This window comes from Corvus kubaryi, unplaced genomic scaffold, assembly GCF_017639235.1.
Source record: "Corvus kubaryi isolate FWS band 111438036 unplaced genomic scaffold, C.kubaryi_AGA036_p1.0 65444, whole genome shotgun sequence".
Taxonomy (NCBI): domain Eukaryota; kingdom Metazoa; phylum Chordata; class Aves; order Passeriformes; family Corvidae; genus Corvus; species Corvus kubaryi.
This window is the reverse complement of record NW_024582006.1, coordinates 33,833-48,735: the sequence shown is the minus strand read 5'-3', so window position 1 is coordinate 48,735 and position 14,903 is coordinate 33,833. Positions and strand designations below refer to the sequence as shown.

Sequence of the window (14,903 nt, the reverse complement as noted above, 5' to 3'; positions counted from 1 at the left end):
CGTCTTCGCTGTCACTGAGGTGCGGCGGCTCCTCGGCCGGGGGGGGGGTCTGGGGTCTGACACCCCCCGCAGCCCGGCCCACACCCCCTGCTGCCCACAGACCCTGCAGATGGGCATCTACCACTTCTCGGGGCTGTTCGTGCTGCTGTGCATCGGGCTGAGCGGCTCCCTGCTCACCTCGCTGGGCGAGCACGTCTTCTACCGCCTCGTCCTGCCCCGCATCCGGCGCAAGAAGAAATTCAACTACTGGCTGCACACGAGCCAGGTGGGGCCAGGGGGAAGAGGCTCACACAGCACCTCAAAGACCCCTGACCCCATGTCGCTGCTCCTTCTTAAATTGCACCACCTCTGCCCTCCTCCAGCCCCGGACCACCAAGCCCCGTTTAACCCCTGAACCGTCACCTCCAGACCATCACCCTCCAATTAATTAATCCCTGGCCTGTTAACCCCAGACCATCACCCCCCAGCTCACTCTTCCCTTGCTCCCCACAGAAAATCCATCGGGCTCTGAACATGGGCACGGAGGAGCGGAAGAGCCAGCAGCTGAAGCTGGAGCAGAGGTAAAGCTGGGATTGGGAGCCTGCCCCGCTCTCCTCCTCCCCCCTGTGGAGACCCAGAGTTCTGGGGGGGCTGCAGAGGGACCCCACAACAGCCAGATCCCAGTTCAGCCCTTCCACCCTCCCCACACAGGTGCGAGCCCCAGCCGAGGTCGGCCCCGGCGGCAGCACAGCCCTGGAGCGCCCTGCGGAAGGAGGCACGGCGGGTGCGCTTCCAGCTGGACAAAGCCCCCCCCGAGGCTGAGGGGTCTCCGTGGCACCCCGGGAACGGGCGGCCGCTGCAGCCCCTGGACAGGGCGGCCGGTGAGAACGAGCTCCGGGAGCTGGAGGAGAAGATCCAGGAGATGCGGGAGCAGCTGCGCGCGGCGCTGCTGAGGAAGAGCGAGCTGGTGTCCGTGCTGGGCACCACCAAGGGCGGCCGGGCACTGCCCGCTCCGCTGGCCACCGAGGAAGCCCGGGAGGAGAGGTGAGGTGAGAGGCAGGGACCCCTCGAAGCACCCCAGGACAGGCTGCTCTGCCGGGGCGGGGCAGGCCACCCGCTCCTCCGGCTCAGAGAGAGTGGAAGGAAAAAGGGAGGGGGGATGTCCCGGGGCTGCCCCAACTCTGGAGCCTTTGTCTGTTCCTCCCGTCCCTCCTGCCGGCAGTGGGGGTTTGAAGGGCCGGAAGGTTCTTTTTGGGGGGTTGAATTGGGATGAGAGGTCCCCACAGTGCCCGGACAACGCCGAGCCCCGTGCCCCGGTTCTGGTTTTACACCACGTAAATAAAGATGACGAAGGAAGACAAAGTCTGCTTTTCCTCTTTCAGCAGCATCCCAAACTCGGCTAAGCCTGGGCTAAGCATAACCCTTCCCTTTCCCTTCCCTCCTCCGCAGGCCCAGCTCAGCCCCGCCGCAGGACGGCAGCGATTAGGAAGAGGCAGAGGAGGCTCCCACATGGATGGGGCAGGAGGACAAGCCGAGACCGGAACCTCCCTCTGGAGAGGCAGCTCCAGGGCGGCAAAGCCGCAAAGAGCCACCGCAAAGCAGAACCGGAGCCTTCCTCAGGCGGAGGGTGCAGATGGAGACGCTGCACAGGGAGCGGGACAGGCTGCGGCTCAGGGCTCTGCTCCCCGCTGAGGACAAGGAATAGCTCCCCATATCCCACCACAGGCGGCTGTGGAAGGACTCGGAGCCCTGCAGCCCCTCCCCTGGCGCGGAGGCAGCCCAGCATCACTGAGCTATGGCCGGGACAGGGTTGGTGCTCGGCCCTCTGCACACTGCAAGGGGACAGATGGTGACACCCCAGGACGGCAGGAGGAGGCACCCCCAGGACTGAGCATTCACCTCGCTGCACCCCCGTGCCCCCAGGACTCCCACACGTCAGCCCAGCACAGCCATGGGCACGACATGGGGCAGCGCTGCAGGAGCTGTTAAGAGATAATATTTATTATTATATACAAACACATTTTGTACATTAATTAAATAGAATGAACTCTACTCTTCATTCATCAAATCATTTGGTTTGGTGTCCCCTCTTCCCCTCCCACCCACTCCTCTGAAAAGCCTACGGTCATTCCTGGCACTCCAGAGGCTGGGAGCCAGTTGGCCACAAGTCCCCTTCTCAGGAGTGCTGGCAGCAACAAGATTTGACCTGCTGGTCACAGCAGGGTCTCCCCTGCCCTGGAGCAACACCACAGCTGCCCCAGGCAAAAGGGAAAACCAAAAATGGGGCACCCAGGTGGGAAAGGCAGAGGGGTGAAGAGGGGGCTCTGAGCCCCCTCCTATTGACAAGGAAACACTGAAACGCACGGAGCCCTCCAAGGGAGATGGACTCCAGACACTGCTCAGCCATAGGGGGACAACACTGAACTCGGGGACATCTGTGCAGGGACCCAGCTGTCCCCAAGAGCTAAGTGCCCATGTGTCACCTCCTGTCCCTGCCCTGTCCCACCATGGTTCTCCCAGAGCTTCATCCCGCCTCACTCTGCTCCACCTCCCTGCACAAACACCCCTTCCAGCACATCCTGGCATGGATCTGCCCCCTCTGCAGGGGTCCACAGGCAGCACCCCCCCAGCTCAGCCTCTTGGCAGAGGGGTCAGGCTCTGCCAGCCTCACCTCCACTGCCAGGGAAATGGGGGAAAACCAGCTGAAATGTCTTGGCTTTAGTGTTTTGGTTCTTTGCTAAACCAGCTCATGCAACACTCTAAGCATGAGGAGCCACTCTCTCCTCTGGGATGCGGCTGATCCTAAACACAAACGTGTCCCACGGGAGGGACAAGGCACTGGAAAGCAGCTGCCTCATCCAGAGCAGAGCTGTGCAGGACAGAGCTGCTGCCCTTGCCCTACACCTCTCCAGACACCCACTGCAGCATGGCTGCACCCACCAAGCACCACTCATGGCTCCTGGGATGGCAGCTCCCACCCGGACACAGCACCTTCCACTCCCAACCCACCCACCACGGGAAGTTCAAGGACAGAAAAAAGGGGGCTGAACTGCAGCTTCTGTTTTGGTTGTGCCCTGGCCTGGGCAGACCTTGTGCCTGGGGGAGGTCAAAGCTCCTCCTCCCCTCAGGAGCAGGAAAGGTGACCAGGAATCGCTTCTGTGGCTCTCCCACAGGGGCTGGACACTCTCTGCCTGCTCTATCCACTCCTACTCTAACCACAAAGCTGCCACATGCGTGGCCTGTCCCAGGTCAGCTCTCACCTGGGATCAGCACTCGGACTGCAAACGCAGCTGCAGGGGCAAAGCTGGGGACTGGGGACAAGGAAAAGCCAGGGCACGAGCGGGGCAGGGTGGGAACAGGCAGCTGGCTCACCTGTGGCCTCAGAGGTGCCCCAGACTTGTGTGGGCCAAGGGACCAAACCCTCCCAATCCTTCCCACAGCCCCCCATGCCTTCCCCAGGGAAGGGAGGTCACCGCAGCCCTGCTCTGTCCCAGCTGCTCTGGCTCTGCTCAGAGGGATCCATGGGTTAAGGATGATGGTGAAGTGAGAAATAGTAACAAACAAAATCCAAATGCCTTCCCGGCAGTCCAGGGCAACAGCAACAGCAACAGCAACGGGGCTCAGGACAGGTTCCTGGAGCTTGGCTCTGAGCTGGGTGTTCTCTCTGCTGGTGCTGGGCAAGGGCTGCTCTCCCCTTGATCCTCAAAACCTCTGTCCTGGTCGCTGTCCCCCCCCGAGGCTGGCAGGGGCTCTGCCACGCTGCTGCTGCCCATGCAGTTCTTGCCACTGGGTTTTGCTCGGCTGTCTGAGCCCTCCAGAGCCTCAGTCTGCTTGGGAAGGGAGGGGCTGGGGCCTGCCCCCTCCTGCAGCGCAGCCCCAGCAGCTGGGGGAGCATCTGCTGCGGCCACCACGGACTTTGAGGTGACCTCAATGGTGATGGAGCCCACGGCTGTCTCCGGGTGGTCGCTGCTGACCCTGATGCGGGCAACCAACCCGGAGGCCGTGGCCACCTCCTGAGGGGTCCCGTTGGCCACGGCTTCGTGCACCATGGTGGGCTCCAGGAGGGTTGTGCTCAGGTCAGACAGAAACGAGGCCTCTGTCACGATCGCGGCCGTCTCGGCCACCCAGTTCAGGTCGCTGCCCACGGAGGCGGCGGCGGCGATGACGCTGGAGGCCTCGCCGGGGGTCAGGGCGGCCGGACTGCTGCCCTCCCCAGGGGGCCCGGCGGCCAGAAGGGCTCGGCGGCCCCCGGCCTCGACTGGGGCAGCTGTGGTGTTGTTGTTGAGGTTGTCCTGCAGCGTGGTCTGGGTGCCCTGCCCGACCTGCTGGTTCTGCAGCAGCATCTCCTGGATCCGGATCTGCTGCAGGATGGCTGGCAGCTCATAGTGGTGGAAGAAGTAAATCATCGAGTGCTGGTGGAGGAAAGGGAAAGGCGTCACCCTGGGTCTGGGCCACCATATCCCAAGAAAACCAAACTTCTCCTGGAGAATCCAGCTGCTTTGACAGCCAGAAGGTCAGCAGCAAGTTTGGAAAGATCTATCCCTTCCACTATGACTACTGCAAGCTGCTTTATAGTTTCCCTCTGAAGACGGGCAAGAGAGAACAACCCCTCTTCCCTTTCAAAGCCTGGGAAAAGAAGGATGACAGCATTCCTCTGGCCCATCCTCTATTCCCTGTTCCCACCCTGCAGCAGGTCAACAACCAGAGACACCCAACAGGTATGCTTGATCCAGGATATTGGAGACATCAGCTTGGAGCTGGTTCTGCCAGCATCCTCACTGCACAGACCCGAACAGCTCCTCTGCAAGGCAGACCCTCCCCGGGATTTATTCCAGAAGGACAGGACAGAAATCCTTCCCAACACCCCTGTGGCACCAAGTTATTGTCAGGCCCACAGCTAGACTGGAGGCAGCAATTCAGTAATCCCCTCTTCCACAGCCTCATTCTGCTGCCCCATTTCCAAACCACACTTAATTCTATCTCTTGCAGAAATAAGGATCTCTCCTCCAACCCAGCTTGAGAGGAAGTTTGACAAACGCCCCCAAGGTGCAGCAGCCCTGCAGGGACTCACCTGGATGAAGAGCCAGGAGGTGACAAGTGCCAGGCTGCTGTACTGCCCGTTGAAGCGGTAGTGGTAGGCATAGAAGGCAAAGTGGTACAAGTAGAAGAATCTGGACAAGAAGGCAGGAAAGATCAGGAAAAATGTGAGCTCCCTTCTCCTCCCAACACCAGCCTGAGCTGGGGCACTTTGCCCAGGATGACACAGACTCATTAACAGGTAATTAGAGTTGCCTGTCTATCAGCAGTAAAAAACAAGGGGCTGGGGAAGATCAAGGTGATTCCAAGATCCAGGCCCAAACCCAAAGCAGAGAAATTGCACTTTGGACCCTGTGACGTGTGGGGCAGCTCCCAAGGAGCCACACAGATAACAGCCTTAGGAGTGGAGGCTGCTGTGCCTGAGGGTGCTGGGAAGGACTCAGAGCAGCTGGAGGAGGACAGGCAGAGGGGATGTGGCCACAGCCAGCCCTTACCTGAGCCAGTGCCTCTTGCTGGTGTTGGTGTGGCAGCAGATCGCGTCGTACTGGTCCGCCAGCCACACGATGAGGATGATGTAGAATGCGGTTGTGGTGTCATTGAAGAACTCGGACATTATGGCCTCCATACCTGGGGACAGAGGGGACATCAGCACATGGCAGGGCATGGGAAGGGGTTCTCTGTCACCTCGGAGCAGGGCTGTGACTGCACCTGCCCAGGGCAGGTAACTGGGCTCTGCTTATGGCAGCAGCTACGGCCAAGAACATTCCACCTGCAATGTCCCAGGGATCAGCTGCCTCCCGCCGTGCAGATTTCAGGGGGGGTTTTGCTGCTTTTTAAATTTAAATTGTACAAATGCAACGTGGCCACAGAGTGTGAATCTGCAACAGAGCTCCAGGGACAGACAAAGCTTTGGATTCTGGGATTTCCCAACAAACTGCTGCTTTTCCAGGGGACCCAGAAGGACAATGGAGCTCACTGTGCCATCAAATTCCAGAGCCTTCTGCCTTGTGATGAGCAGCCACAGTAACCACCTGCCGCGGCCAGCTCGGAACAGGGAATTAGACTTCCCACAGATCCCAGAGGGATGTGCTGCAGACACAAGCAGTGAGGCAAGTCCTTACCGACCAGAGCCAGGATGACAGTGAGGAGCGGAGCAGCAGGGAACGCAATGGTCATGTTCATCTCCAGCATCTGTAACAGGTCAACTGCAAGAAGGAAAACAAGCTGTGGCACAGAGAGGATCGGGGGGGGGTCACAGAACCTTCCACCCCACGGTACTGCCCGCTCAGTGCAGCCACATCCCCTGTCCCCAGCCAATACTTCTCAGGACAGAGAAAAGCTCTGGCAAGTGCAGTGACTGGGAGCAGGAGGATGTATTCCCTGTGCAGATACAGGCAGGTACAATTTAGAAGCTACCCTTCTAAACTGGAACTAATGATCCTCAAGGCCCTTCCAACCCAAACCTGCTGTGACTCTACAACACCCCATGCTGGAGCAGGCACAGTGCCCAGCACAACCCAAACCCCTCAGCCAGTCCTTACCAATGAAGACAAAGATCTGATGGTGTGAGTAGCGCAGCAGCATCGAGACAGAGAGAGTCTGGAACAGGAGAGAGAAGGGGAGGCAGATTAGAGCCCCACGGATGCAGGGAATCACACGGAATCGCACTGCGGCAGAGGCCCGGGTGAGCCAGGGCTTGCACATCCCACGTTCATTAGCTGGAGCTGTGCAGAGCCATTTCCCAAAGAGTAATTAGGGCTTCACAAACAGCAATTAATCTCTGTGCTGCTGCAGGGGAACAGACAGTAAGGGATTTGTTTGTAAAGGGACCAATCCTGAATGTTTGCGCTGTGGCCACGCCAACCCACAGAGCTGGGAGCAGGGATTCTCCCGTCCTCTATCCTGCTCCTCCCGCAGCTCCCAGCACCTCCCTGCACTCGGCTCCTCCTCAGTGCCCACAGTGTGATTGTGGACAGACCTGCCCCAGTGGGTGGGACAGCCACACACAAAGAGACAGTCACCCACAGCCACCCAAGACAACAAACACGGGGTAGTTATCGCCTGGGATCTTGTCTGATGTGTATCTGAGAACACCTCATCTCACACATCATCACTTGGTTTATCTTGATCACTCCTGGCAAATCAGTCTGGGCTGTTCTTAAAAGTCTCAGAGGACAAATGTCTGCACCCTGTGCTGACAGCTGGAGTGTACTAAGGACACTCAGAAATTAACAGCAGCTCCCTTTTGACAATGGAAACAGCACTGCATTCTAGGTCAGCTCTCCCACTCATTTCACTGGTGGACTTTAGAAACTAAAAAAAAAACCAAACCAACCAAATAAAAAAATGCCCCAGAGTAGAGCCTCATCCTCCACCAACTACACTTTGAAATCAGATGAGAGCTCTGCTGTAGCGCCAACCACTCGCTGCCCAGCACCAGGCTGGGCACTGCCCGGCTCACGGTGACTTACAAAGATGACCATGATGACAAAGGCTGCCAGGTAGGACGTCCTGGCCATCCACATGCTGACAAAGCGATAGTGCTCCCCGGACACCACATTGCGAAGGAAACCTGGAAAAAAAGCACGAACACGAGCTCAGTGTGATTAATGTGCAGACTAAGAACCAAGCTCCAGTGCCTGCTAAAGAAACAGGATTTGGAGCAAATCCTCAGAGCAGCATTCATTGTCATGCAGGGCGGTGAGGCGGGAGGAAATCACATTTCCAGACACCTCTCCCCTCCTGCCTCTCTCATTTTGTCCTTGACAATAACACAGGGAGCTGCTCCTTGCATTACAGATTAATCAATAGTCAGAAGATGATAGTCAGGCATCCACAGAGCAAACACCCACTGCTCCTAGCAGCCGCTGCTGCAACTCCTCCAGGCCTTACCTTTGTTTTCCTCGTTTTCAGCTAAAGCTTTGACACTCGACATCAGGATGTCATCGTAGCCCAGGAACTCATCCAGCAGCAGGCGGCTGAACCTGTCCCCAAAGCACTGATCCCTGGTAGGATCTAGAGAGAACACAAAAACCCTTTCACACTGTTCACACCTGGAGCCACAAAGGCACGAGGTGAAGGATACCTGTGCCAGCAGAGCTGCACCTGCATGTGGATCTGAGGCAGTAAAACCAAATTTGGCAGGACTGGGAGGGAAAGTGTCACCCCCTGACAGATCCAGCCACATTAAAGTGCTAATGGCAGTCGGGCCTTAAGGATTGTCAGGGCCATCACACTGTGCTGGCACAGACAAAAAGGGAATTTACCCTCTAGGCTCAGCCTATCTCCTGGGCTCACCCTGACTGCACAGGAAAACTGCTTAACCCCCATCCAGCTCTGCTTCAGCTTGAGTGGGAGGAAGTAACGAGCTCCACTCTGATTGATACAGAGATTCACAGGCACGAGAAGGTCTGAGGCTGTGTTCCTGACTTGGACAAGCTTTAATGGAGCAAACACCAGGAGAAGAGAACACTGTTCAGGGAAATGACCCACTGGTGCTCACAGGGGCACAGCAGCACACACGGTGTGACAGATCTCTGAGCACTGTCCCCAACACCTGCACAGCTGCTCTGGCCACCAGGCTCAAACCCTGCTGCTCCACACTGAGCCCAGAGCTTCAGTGCCTTCAGCCAGGGAGAAAGCTCTTCCCTGGTCCATGTGGGAAAACTGTGCTGGGCATGACATCAGGGCTCACTGAACCAGGCTCCACCATTTCAGAAGGCTCCTCCTGGAAAGCTGTGACCTACTAAAGGCAGACAGGCTGCGCACAGCAGCTCTCCCGCGTGGGAAGCGAGTGCCATCGACTTCAGCAAGAGTTCCCAGAGATGGTGTGGAGGTCTCTGCACTGCAGGTACCCACCCCTGCACCCACCCCTGAGCCTCCTGCCCTGCCTGGGCTGGCTCCCACTCACCAAGGGTCACCACCATGACGGGGATGCTGAGGCGCTGCCGCGTGCTCTGGGACAGGCGCAGGAAGCCGTATTCCAGAGAGTATTCCACAATGTACTCTTCCTGTGGCCACACTGGGAGAGAGACATGGGGAGACAGGGAGACTCAACACCCACATCTGCAAACAGCCACCACGAAGAAACAGCCCCTCTGGGTTCCCTCCCTCCCATCATGTTCTTGAAAAGGGAACTGGTTGCAAACGCGGGCTCCAGGCTTCCCTCAGCCAATTAAACATAAATCAATGCAAACTCTCTGGAATTGCAGCCCATTCCCTTGACATTAGTCCTTTATGTGAGACTTCTAGGAAAGCTTCAGGGCAGCAGTTCCAAGCTCTGCCCAGAACCTGCCCACATCTTTGCCTGGCAAGCCCAGAGCCACTTGTTTTTGCTCTGTTCAATTTCTGCTTCCCACGTTGTTTGGGAACCAGCAGGAAAATCCACTTTACACCTGCTGGACAGCAAGTAAGTGCTCCAGAGGCAAGAACCCTGCACTTCCCAGGGGACTGAGGTCAGTGCTGCAATTACATGTCAGAACTGAAGGCAGCAGCAATTACAGCTTTCCCAAAAACTGGTGGTGCCTGAAGTTTCCCCATTTTTTTTTTTTTCTCCAAGGAAGGATCCAAAGAGATGGTTTTTTTGCTACATCATCTCTGAAAGGAAAAAACCTCCCACTAAGCCAGAGCCAAGCAATTTAATCCCTGCTCTTTCAGACTGCCAGGGTCTATCTCCAGGAGGGGGGAGGCAGCTGTCAGGCAGCTCCCGGCACCACAGCGACAGTTAAAGGGACACAAGACCTGAACAGAGCCACACCTGACCCAGCACTGACAGAGATCCCCTGATCCCCTTACTGGGCAGCAAACACAAGCTGGGCTGTTGGGTTTGTCTTTTGTTTCCATTATAAACAGCTTTAAGCTCAAAAGGAAATCAAGGGTTTAAATATCAACAAACAATTACTTCCTTTGTAGAATAAAATATTTTTTCATGGTAAAATATTCTGACTAAACATCAAATTTGGTGCACTGAGAAGACAGAAAACCTAGAAAAAACAATAAAATAGGTATTTGGGACTGACTTAAATATGTGAATTTTGTAACTAATCTGGAAAACAGCCTGTTCTCTCCCTCTCCTTTTCTGGAACGTTTCCAACTAGGCATTCAGCAAAACAAGGGACTTCCCACCAGTGCCCCAGCCCAGCACAACGTGACTCTCCTCAGAACCCGGGCACCAGCAATAAAGGTCCTGCACCAAAAACATTTACTGCTCTCTGGTCTTAATGACCTTTAATTCAGGATTAATGAGCTCTGGAGGAGCACCAAGCAAATCCACTGCAAGACCAAGGAACAGGACATTGTCCAGTCTCATCCTGCTCCATAGCCACAACCCCAGTGTATCTGCAGAGCAAAGAATTCCAGCCTTCACAGAGACAACAGTGTGGAGAAAGAGGCAAATTTTTGGCAAATTTTGTGGAAAAAGACAAAGAATCCAGGTCCCAAGTTCTATTTTAAGATAAATATTCTTTAGTAGATTTCGCACCTTAACCACTTTCCCCACTGGAATTCCATTTTAAATAATACAAAGCTACTAAATCTCCCTCTGGAGTTTACAGAGCCTGAGCAGCTTAGGTCAGGCAGGAAATGGGTGGGATAAGGCCAGGGAACATCTGAGTGGAACAGCAGCACTGTATCGCAATCCACCAAAACCCGCTTGGTGGCTTTCGGGATTAATTAACTGTAGCAAATCGGCGGCTCCAAGTGCTGGTGTTGGCTCAGCACCCAGAACACAGCCCAAACCCTGTTCATGCTTGAAGGAATGTCGCTGTCAGGGGATCCCTGTGGATTGCAGGGGACAGTGAATGGCTCAGAACAGGGGGTTCAGGCTGAGATACCCAACACCGATCATCGCAGGAACCTGCCAGGCCAAGAGCCTTCGTTCACCCGTGGTCGATCTGAAGCCTCTTGGCCTGGCAAATTTTCTAACCCAGCCTTCCCCCAACCCCCAGCATCCCCCCAGCTTCAGAGCAGAGCTCACTGAGGGTCTGCTGTTAGTACTGACACGATTAACCACAGGTAAACACATCAGGAAGACATTTAAGGTTACTGTGCAGGTGCCCCAAGGAGCCAGGAAAGGGACATGTGGGGAGGATGATGAGGGGAGGAAGGAGGAGCACAGGTAGCAGTGAAGGTGTGATTACCTGCTCGGGCTAGCATCTCAAACTCGGACACAGTCTCCCGCAGAGGCTGCATACCTTTAGTGGCTGCGTCACTAAACGAGAACTCCTGGCTGTCGTTGTGTGGCAGCTCAGTGCTGCTCACTCGGGATGGCTTGAGGAACACCTTGGGCTCAATATCCAGCTCAAACTGTTGGAAAACCAGAGTAGGGAAAGCCACGTCAGCAGCCTCTTCACCTCCCACCTGCCATGCTCTCTCGATCCACATGAAGGCCTCCCCATGCATAAAAGGACACTTTCTCCGTCAAACCATCAGAGGCCAACGTGGGGACCCAGGAGCAGCCAAGGAACATGCTGTGTTTCCAGGAGACCGAGGGATCACACAGGGACTTCACTTCCAACCTGCACTTCTCTCCAACCCAACACCCAGGCTTCCCTCTCCACCGTACACAGGGAGCGCGTCCTTACCTTGATGGAGCTGTTTTCAAACATATCCACAGTCATTTCTTCCTCTTCCTCCTCCTCTTCCTCAGTCGTGGACTCCACCACCATTCCTGGGAACTTCTCGACCCCACAGAACTGCAGGAAGATGGGGGCCCGGCTGGAGTTGCGCTGGATTTCCACCCGCAAGATGCCGTCGCGGGGCCACTTATCCCGCACGTGCTCCAGGCAGTTGATGGGCGAGCGGGAGAAGGCGATGTGGATGTAGGCCAGGATGAAGAGCACGAAGAGAGCCTAAAGGGCAGGAAACAAGGCAGAGACTGTCAGACCCCCTAGTTATCACCAGCTCTTCTCTGCCTGGGAAACACCAGGAGAATTTGGACAAGTAGACTGGCAAGCGGACGAGAGCTTCAGTGCTTCCCTGCATCAACAACGCAGCAGCCAGACCTCGGCAGTTCCGGCAGGGAACGCGCCAAAGGCAGCAGGAACCAACTGCTCCTTTCACGAGCCCAGAGCTGACAGTGACAGCCTTCTGAAAGCACAGGTCCTGTAACCACCAGCGTCCCCAAAACCAACCACACACAGCACTGGTGTGGGATGAGGCCACAAGGCACACTGAAGGAAATGGAAACATGTCCGTGCCTTCCAACCCTTCCCTTCTCAGCACAAAGTTTCCTGCTGAAACGTAGAGAAGCTTGCCCAGCTTTGTAAAGGTAGAATAAAGCAAACCTTAAGCAAAGCCAACCTACTCCTGGGCAGGAAGACCCAAACCCGTGCCCGATCCGTTGTCCCAAAGAACAGGTCCTGCCTCGGGATGGTTGAGCTGGCCTCTGAGACTGAGTGCACAGAGCACCACAGCTCCTTGCCTTGCCTCAAGCCCAGGAATGGCCATAAACCACAGCAAAGCAGAGCGGACTAAAAAAACTTGTTCCCTGGAGTGCAGAGATGTCCAAATTTCAGAGCTCTGAGCATGGCTGGCACAGCGAGCGGCACTGCTGAGCTCACACCTCCCTTCCCAGCCGCCCTGCGCTGCTCTGTCCTCATCAGCCCTGCTGTCCTGACCTATTTGTGATGAACAAACAGCCTGGTAAACATCACTCTGCAGAGGAGCTGCACAGGGAGACATGAGGGGAGGTAGAGCAGAGCCACCTCCCTGGTTGCAGGAGCCACAGCAGAACCAGAGGCAATCCCACAGCTCCAGATGGGAATGTGGGCTCCCACTTCCCTCCTGCTAGCAGCTGGAGAGCTGGGAGCAGGCTGCTGACCTCTGACCCTGCATGCTGCTCTCCACAGAGCCCTGAGGAAGTTTGTCCTTCTATGGGAGAGCTGTGATCAGAGGCAGAAGGAAGACAAACTGCTCCCAGCCACTCTGCCTGACCACTGCACCTTTAGCACCATCCCTATCCTAGCCTGCCTGCTGGGATCCAGCTGTACAACTGGGAGAGGGAACAGGGATGTGAAAAACCCAAATGTTTCCGTGCAGTATGAGACAAGCTGTGCTGAATGTTTTCTTGCTGAATTGCAGCAACCCAGAGGAGTGTGCTCCTGTCGTCTGCCAAGCTGCTCTCCCCTTCTCCTTACTCTAATTTCCCATCCTGGAAGTCACGGAGCAGGATTTTACCTACAGGCAGTCACCCCTGGACACTGACAGGCCCCTCTGGGAGGTCCCCATCACCCAGCAGACAGGTGGGGTCACCTCAGAGCACAGTGACACATCCCTGGCACTGCTGAAAGAAACAGGGTTAGAACAGGGCTGGGCTCTAACTGCTTCCAGAAAAGACAAGACTCCAGCAGAACTCCAACAATCCAGTATGTCATGTGGGAAATGTACCCAAAAAGTGCGATTGCTCGGAAACAGAAATTGAAACCTCTCCTGCCTCGAGCCAGCCTGGCTGCCCAGCAAGCTGGCTCAGCAATTTCCTTTTGATTTACAGATCTGGGAGAGTTCCAGAGTGCAAGGAACACCAGGACCACCATGGAGACTAATGTCTTCCTCACAGGAGGGGCCCACGGGAGCCCCAGGGACAGCTCGGAGTGTGTGGTCCAAACACAGCCTGCTACCTCTGGCGAAGGCACGACTTTTTGTGTTTCTAAGGAAATTCCTGCCCTCAGCCCGGCCGCGGGCTGGCAGGAGGAGCTGCCCCTCACCTTGAGGAGAACGAAGAACTCGAAGACGCGGCGGAAGGAGGGAGGGAAGAGGCGCGCGTAGGTCACTGCCATCTTGAAGAACAGCGCGTGGAAGAGGCGGTCGCGCACGTTGATCAGGGGGTTCTGGTTGAGGTTGGGGTTGCGGACACCCCGGTTGTTGCCGCCGGCGGCCCCGGCGTTGTTGGCCGGGTGGTGGTTGTTGGCGTTCGGCTGGTTCTCGGACATCCTGACGGCGGGGCTGGTGAGGGCTGGGCCCGAAAAGGCTGCTGTTCCTCCGCAGGGCTGGCTGGGACCGGGCGGGTTCTGCGGAGGGGCCGCGGGCGCGGGGCCGGCGCTGACTCCGTCCCCCTCCCCGGCCCCTGCCCGGCGCAGACGCTTCGGGGCGGCGGCGGGTCAGGCCCAGCGGGTCAGGCCTGAGCGCTCAGCGGGGCCCGGGAGCTGGGCGGCCGGAGCAGACACAGCAGGGACGCGGCTGCCGGGCTGTTCCCGCGGCCATGGGGGTCCCTCGGCGGGGCGGAGCGGCGCGGCGGAGCCCGGGCGCGGAGGGCGGCTCAGCTGTCCCGGCGCGGTCCCGTCCCCTCCCTCAGCACTCCGCCGCCATCTTCCTCCGCCGGCCACGGCGGCTCCGCGCGTGCGCGCGCACGCGCGCCCAGGGCACGACGGGACGGTGGAGGACACGCTCCGGACCTGCCCCGCCTTCATGCAAATGAAAGATCTCCCGCCATGCAGCGCGCGCGGCCGGCACCTCCGGGAGGCACCTCGGCCTGGAAAAGGCAAAAAAATTCGGCAAAGCAGAAAGATCCAGAATAAAAAACCAGCACGCATCTCCTGAGACAATAACCATGTGAAGAAAGGCGCGGGAGCCTAAAGAAATGTACTCGCAGTGACGTAAAAATTATCAATTGAAGGTGGTTTAAATAGAGCTGTGGGCAGAGGGCAGTTCGTGCTCGCTTCGGCAGCACATATACTAAAATTGGAACGATACAGAGAAGATTAGCATGGCCCCTGCGCAAGGATGACACGCAAATTCGTGAAGCGTTCCATATTTTTTTCTCGGGACGGTCTCAGAGCCCCCTCCCCGCGAGGAACCTTTTGGCCCCCGAGATGTGGCTCGGGGTCTTCCAGCCCCCCTCGCAAAGTCGGGGGAGCCCCAGGCGCGACGCTGTGGGTCGATGTTCGCTTGTG

At 56.9% G+C, this 14,903-nt stretch overlaps 2 protein-coding genes and 1 non-coding gene across 4 annotated transcripts; 2 read left to right on the top strand and 1 right to left on the bottom strand.

Annotated features, from left to right (window-relative positions):
• Positions 1–6: 6 nt before the first annotated feature.
• On the top strand, positions 7–2,031 carry LOC121673452 (glutamate receptor ionotropic, NMDA 3B-like). Its single transcript, XM_042046753.1, has 5 exons — positions 7–19; positions 101–265; positions 493–560; positions 691–1,023; positions 1,429–2,031. Exons 2-5 carry the CDS (start codon positions 110–112, stop codon positions 1,463–1,465), a joined length of 594 nt encoding a protein of 197 aa, XP_041902687.1. The 5' UTR covers positions 7–19; positions 101–109; the 3' UTR covers positions 1,466–2,031.
• Positions 1,960–14,350, bottom strand: LOC121673451 (membralin-like). Of its 2 annotated transcripts, none has more exons than XM_042046750.1 (11): positions 13,719–14,350; positions 11,598–11,864; positions 11,154–11,319; positions 8,927–9,037; positions 7,909–8,031; positions 7,488–7,588; positions 6,558–6,615; positions 6,138–6,221; positions 5,511–5,643; positions 5,051–5,150; positions 1,960–4,391 (listed from the first exon to the last, which is right to left on the bottom strand). In XM_042046750.1, the coding sequence occupies exons 1-11, from the start codon at positions 13,941–13,943 to the stop codon at positions 3,600–3,602; spliced, it is 2,160 nt and encodes a 719-aa protein (XP_041902684.1). In that variant the 5' UTR covers positions 13,944–14,350; the 3' UTR covers positions 1,960–3,599. The 2 variants fall into 2 exon arrangements, with proteins under 2 accessions (XP_041902684.1, XP_041902686.1); XM_042046752.1 differs by having other exon boundaries at positions 11,208–11,319.
• Positions 14,351–14,661: 311 nt separating this feature from the next.
• On the top strand, positions 14,662–14,768 carry LOC121673455. Its single transcript, XR_006019220.1, has one exon. It is a non-coding gene; the product is annotated as a U6 spliceosomal RNA (small nuclear RNA).
• The last annotated feature ends 135 nt before the right edge of the window (positions 14,769–14,903 follow it).

Coding starts and splice junctions, on each gene's coding strand:
- LOC121673452 (XM_042046753.1), top strand. CDS start 110: ATGGGCATCTACCACTTCTCGGGGCTGTTCGTGCTGCTGTGCATCGGG. Junction 266..492: donor ACTGGCTGCACACGAGCCAG/GTGGGGCCAGGG, acceptor TGCTCCCCACAG/AAAATCCATCGGGCTCTGAA. Junction 561..690: donor CAGCTGAAGCTGGAGCAGAG/GTAAAGCTGGGA, acceptor CTCCCCACACAG/GTGCGAGCCCCAGCCGAGGT.
- LOC121673451 (XM_042046750.1), bottom strand. CDS start 13,943: ATGTCCGAGAACCAGCCGAACGCCAACAACCACCACCCGGCCAACAAC. Junction 6,222..6,557: donor TCAGATCTTTGTCTTCATTG/GTAAGGACTGGC, acceptor TCCTTCTTGCAG/TTGACCTGTTACAGATGCTG. Junction 4,392..5,050: donor CCTCCTGGCTCTTCATCCAG/GTGAGTCCCTGC, acceptor TTCCTCCACCAG/CACTCGATGATTTACTTCTT.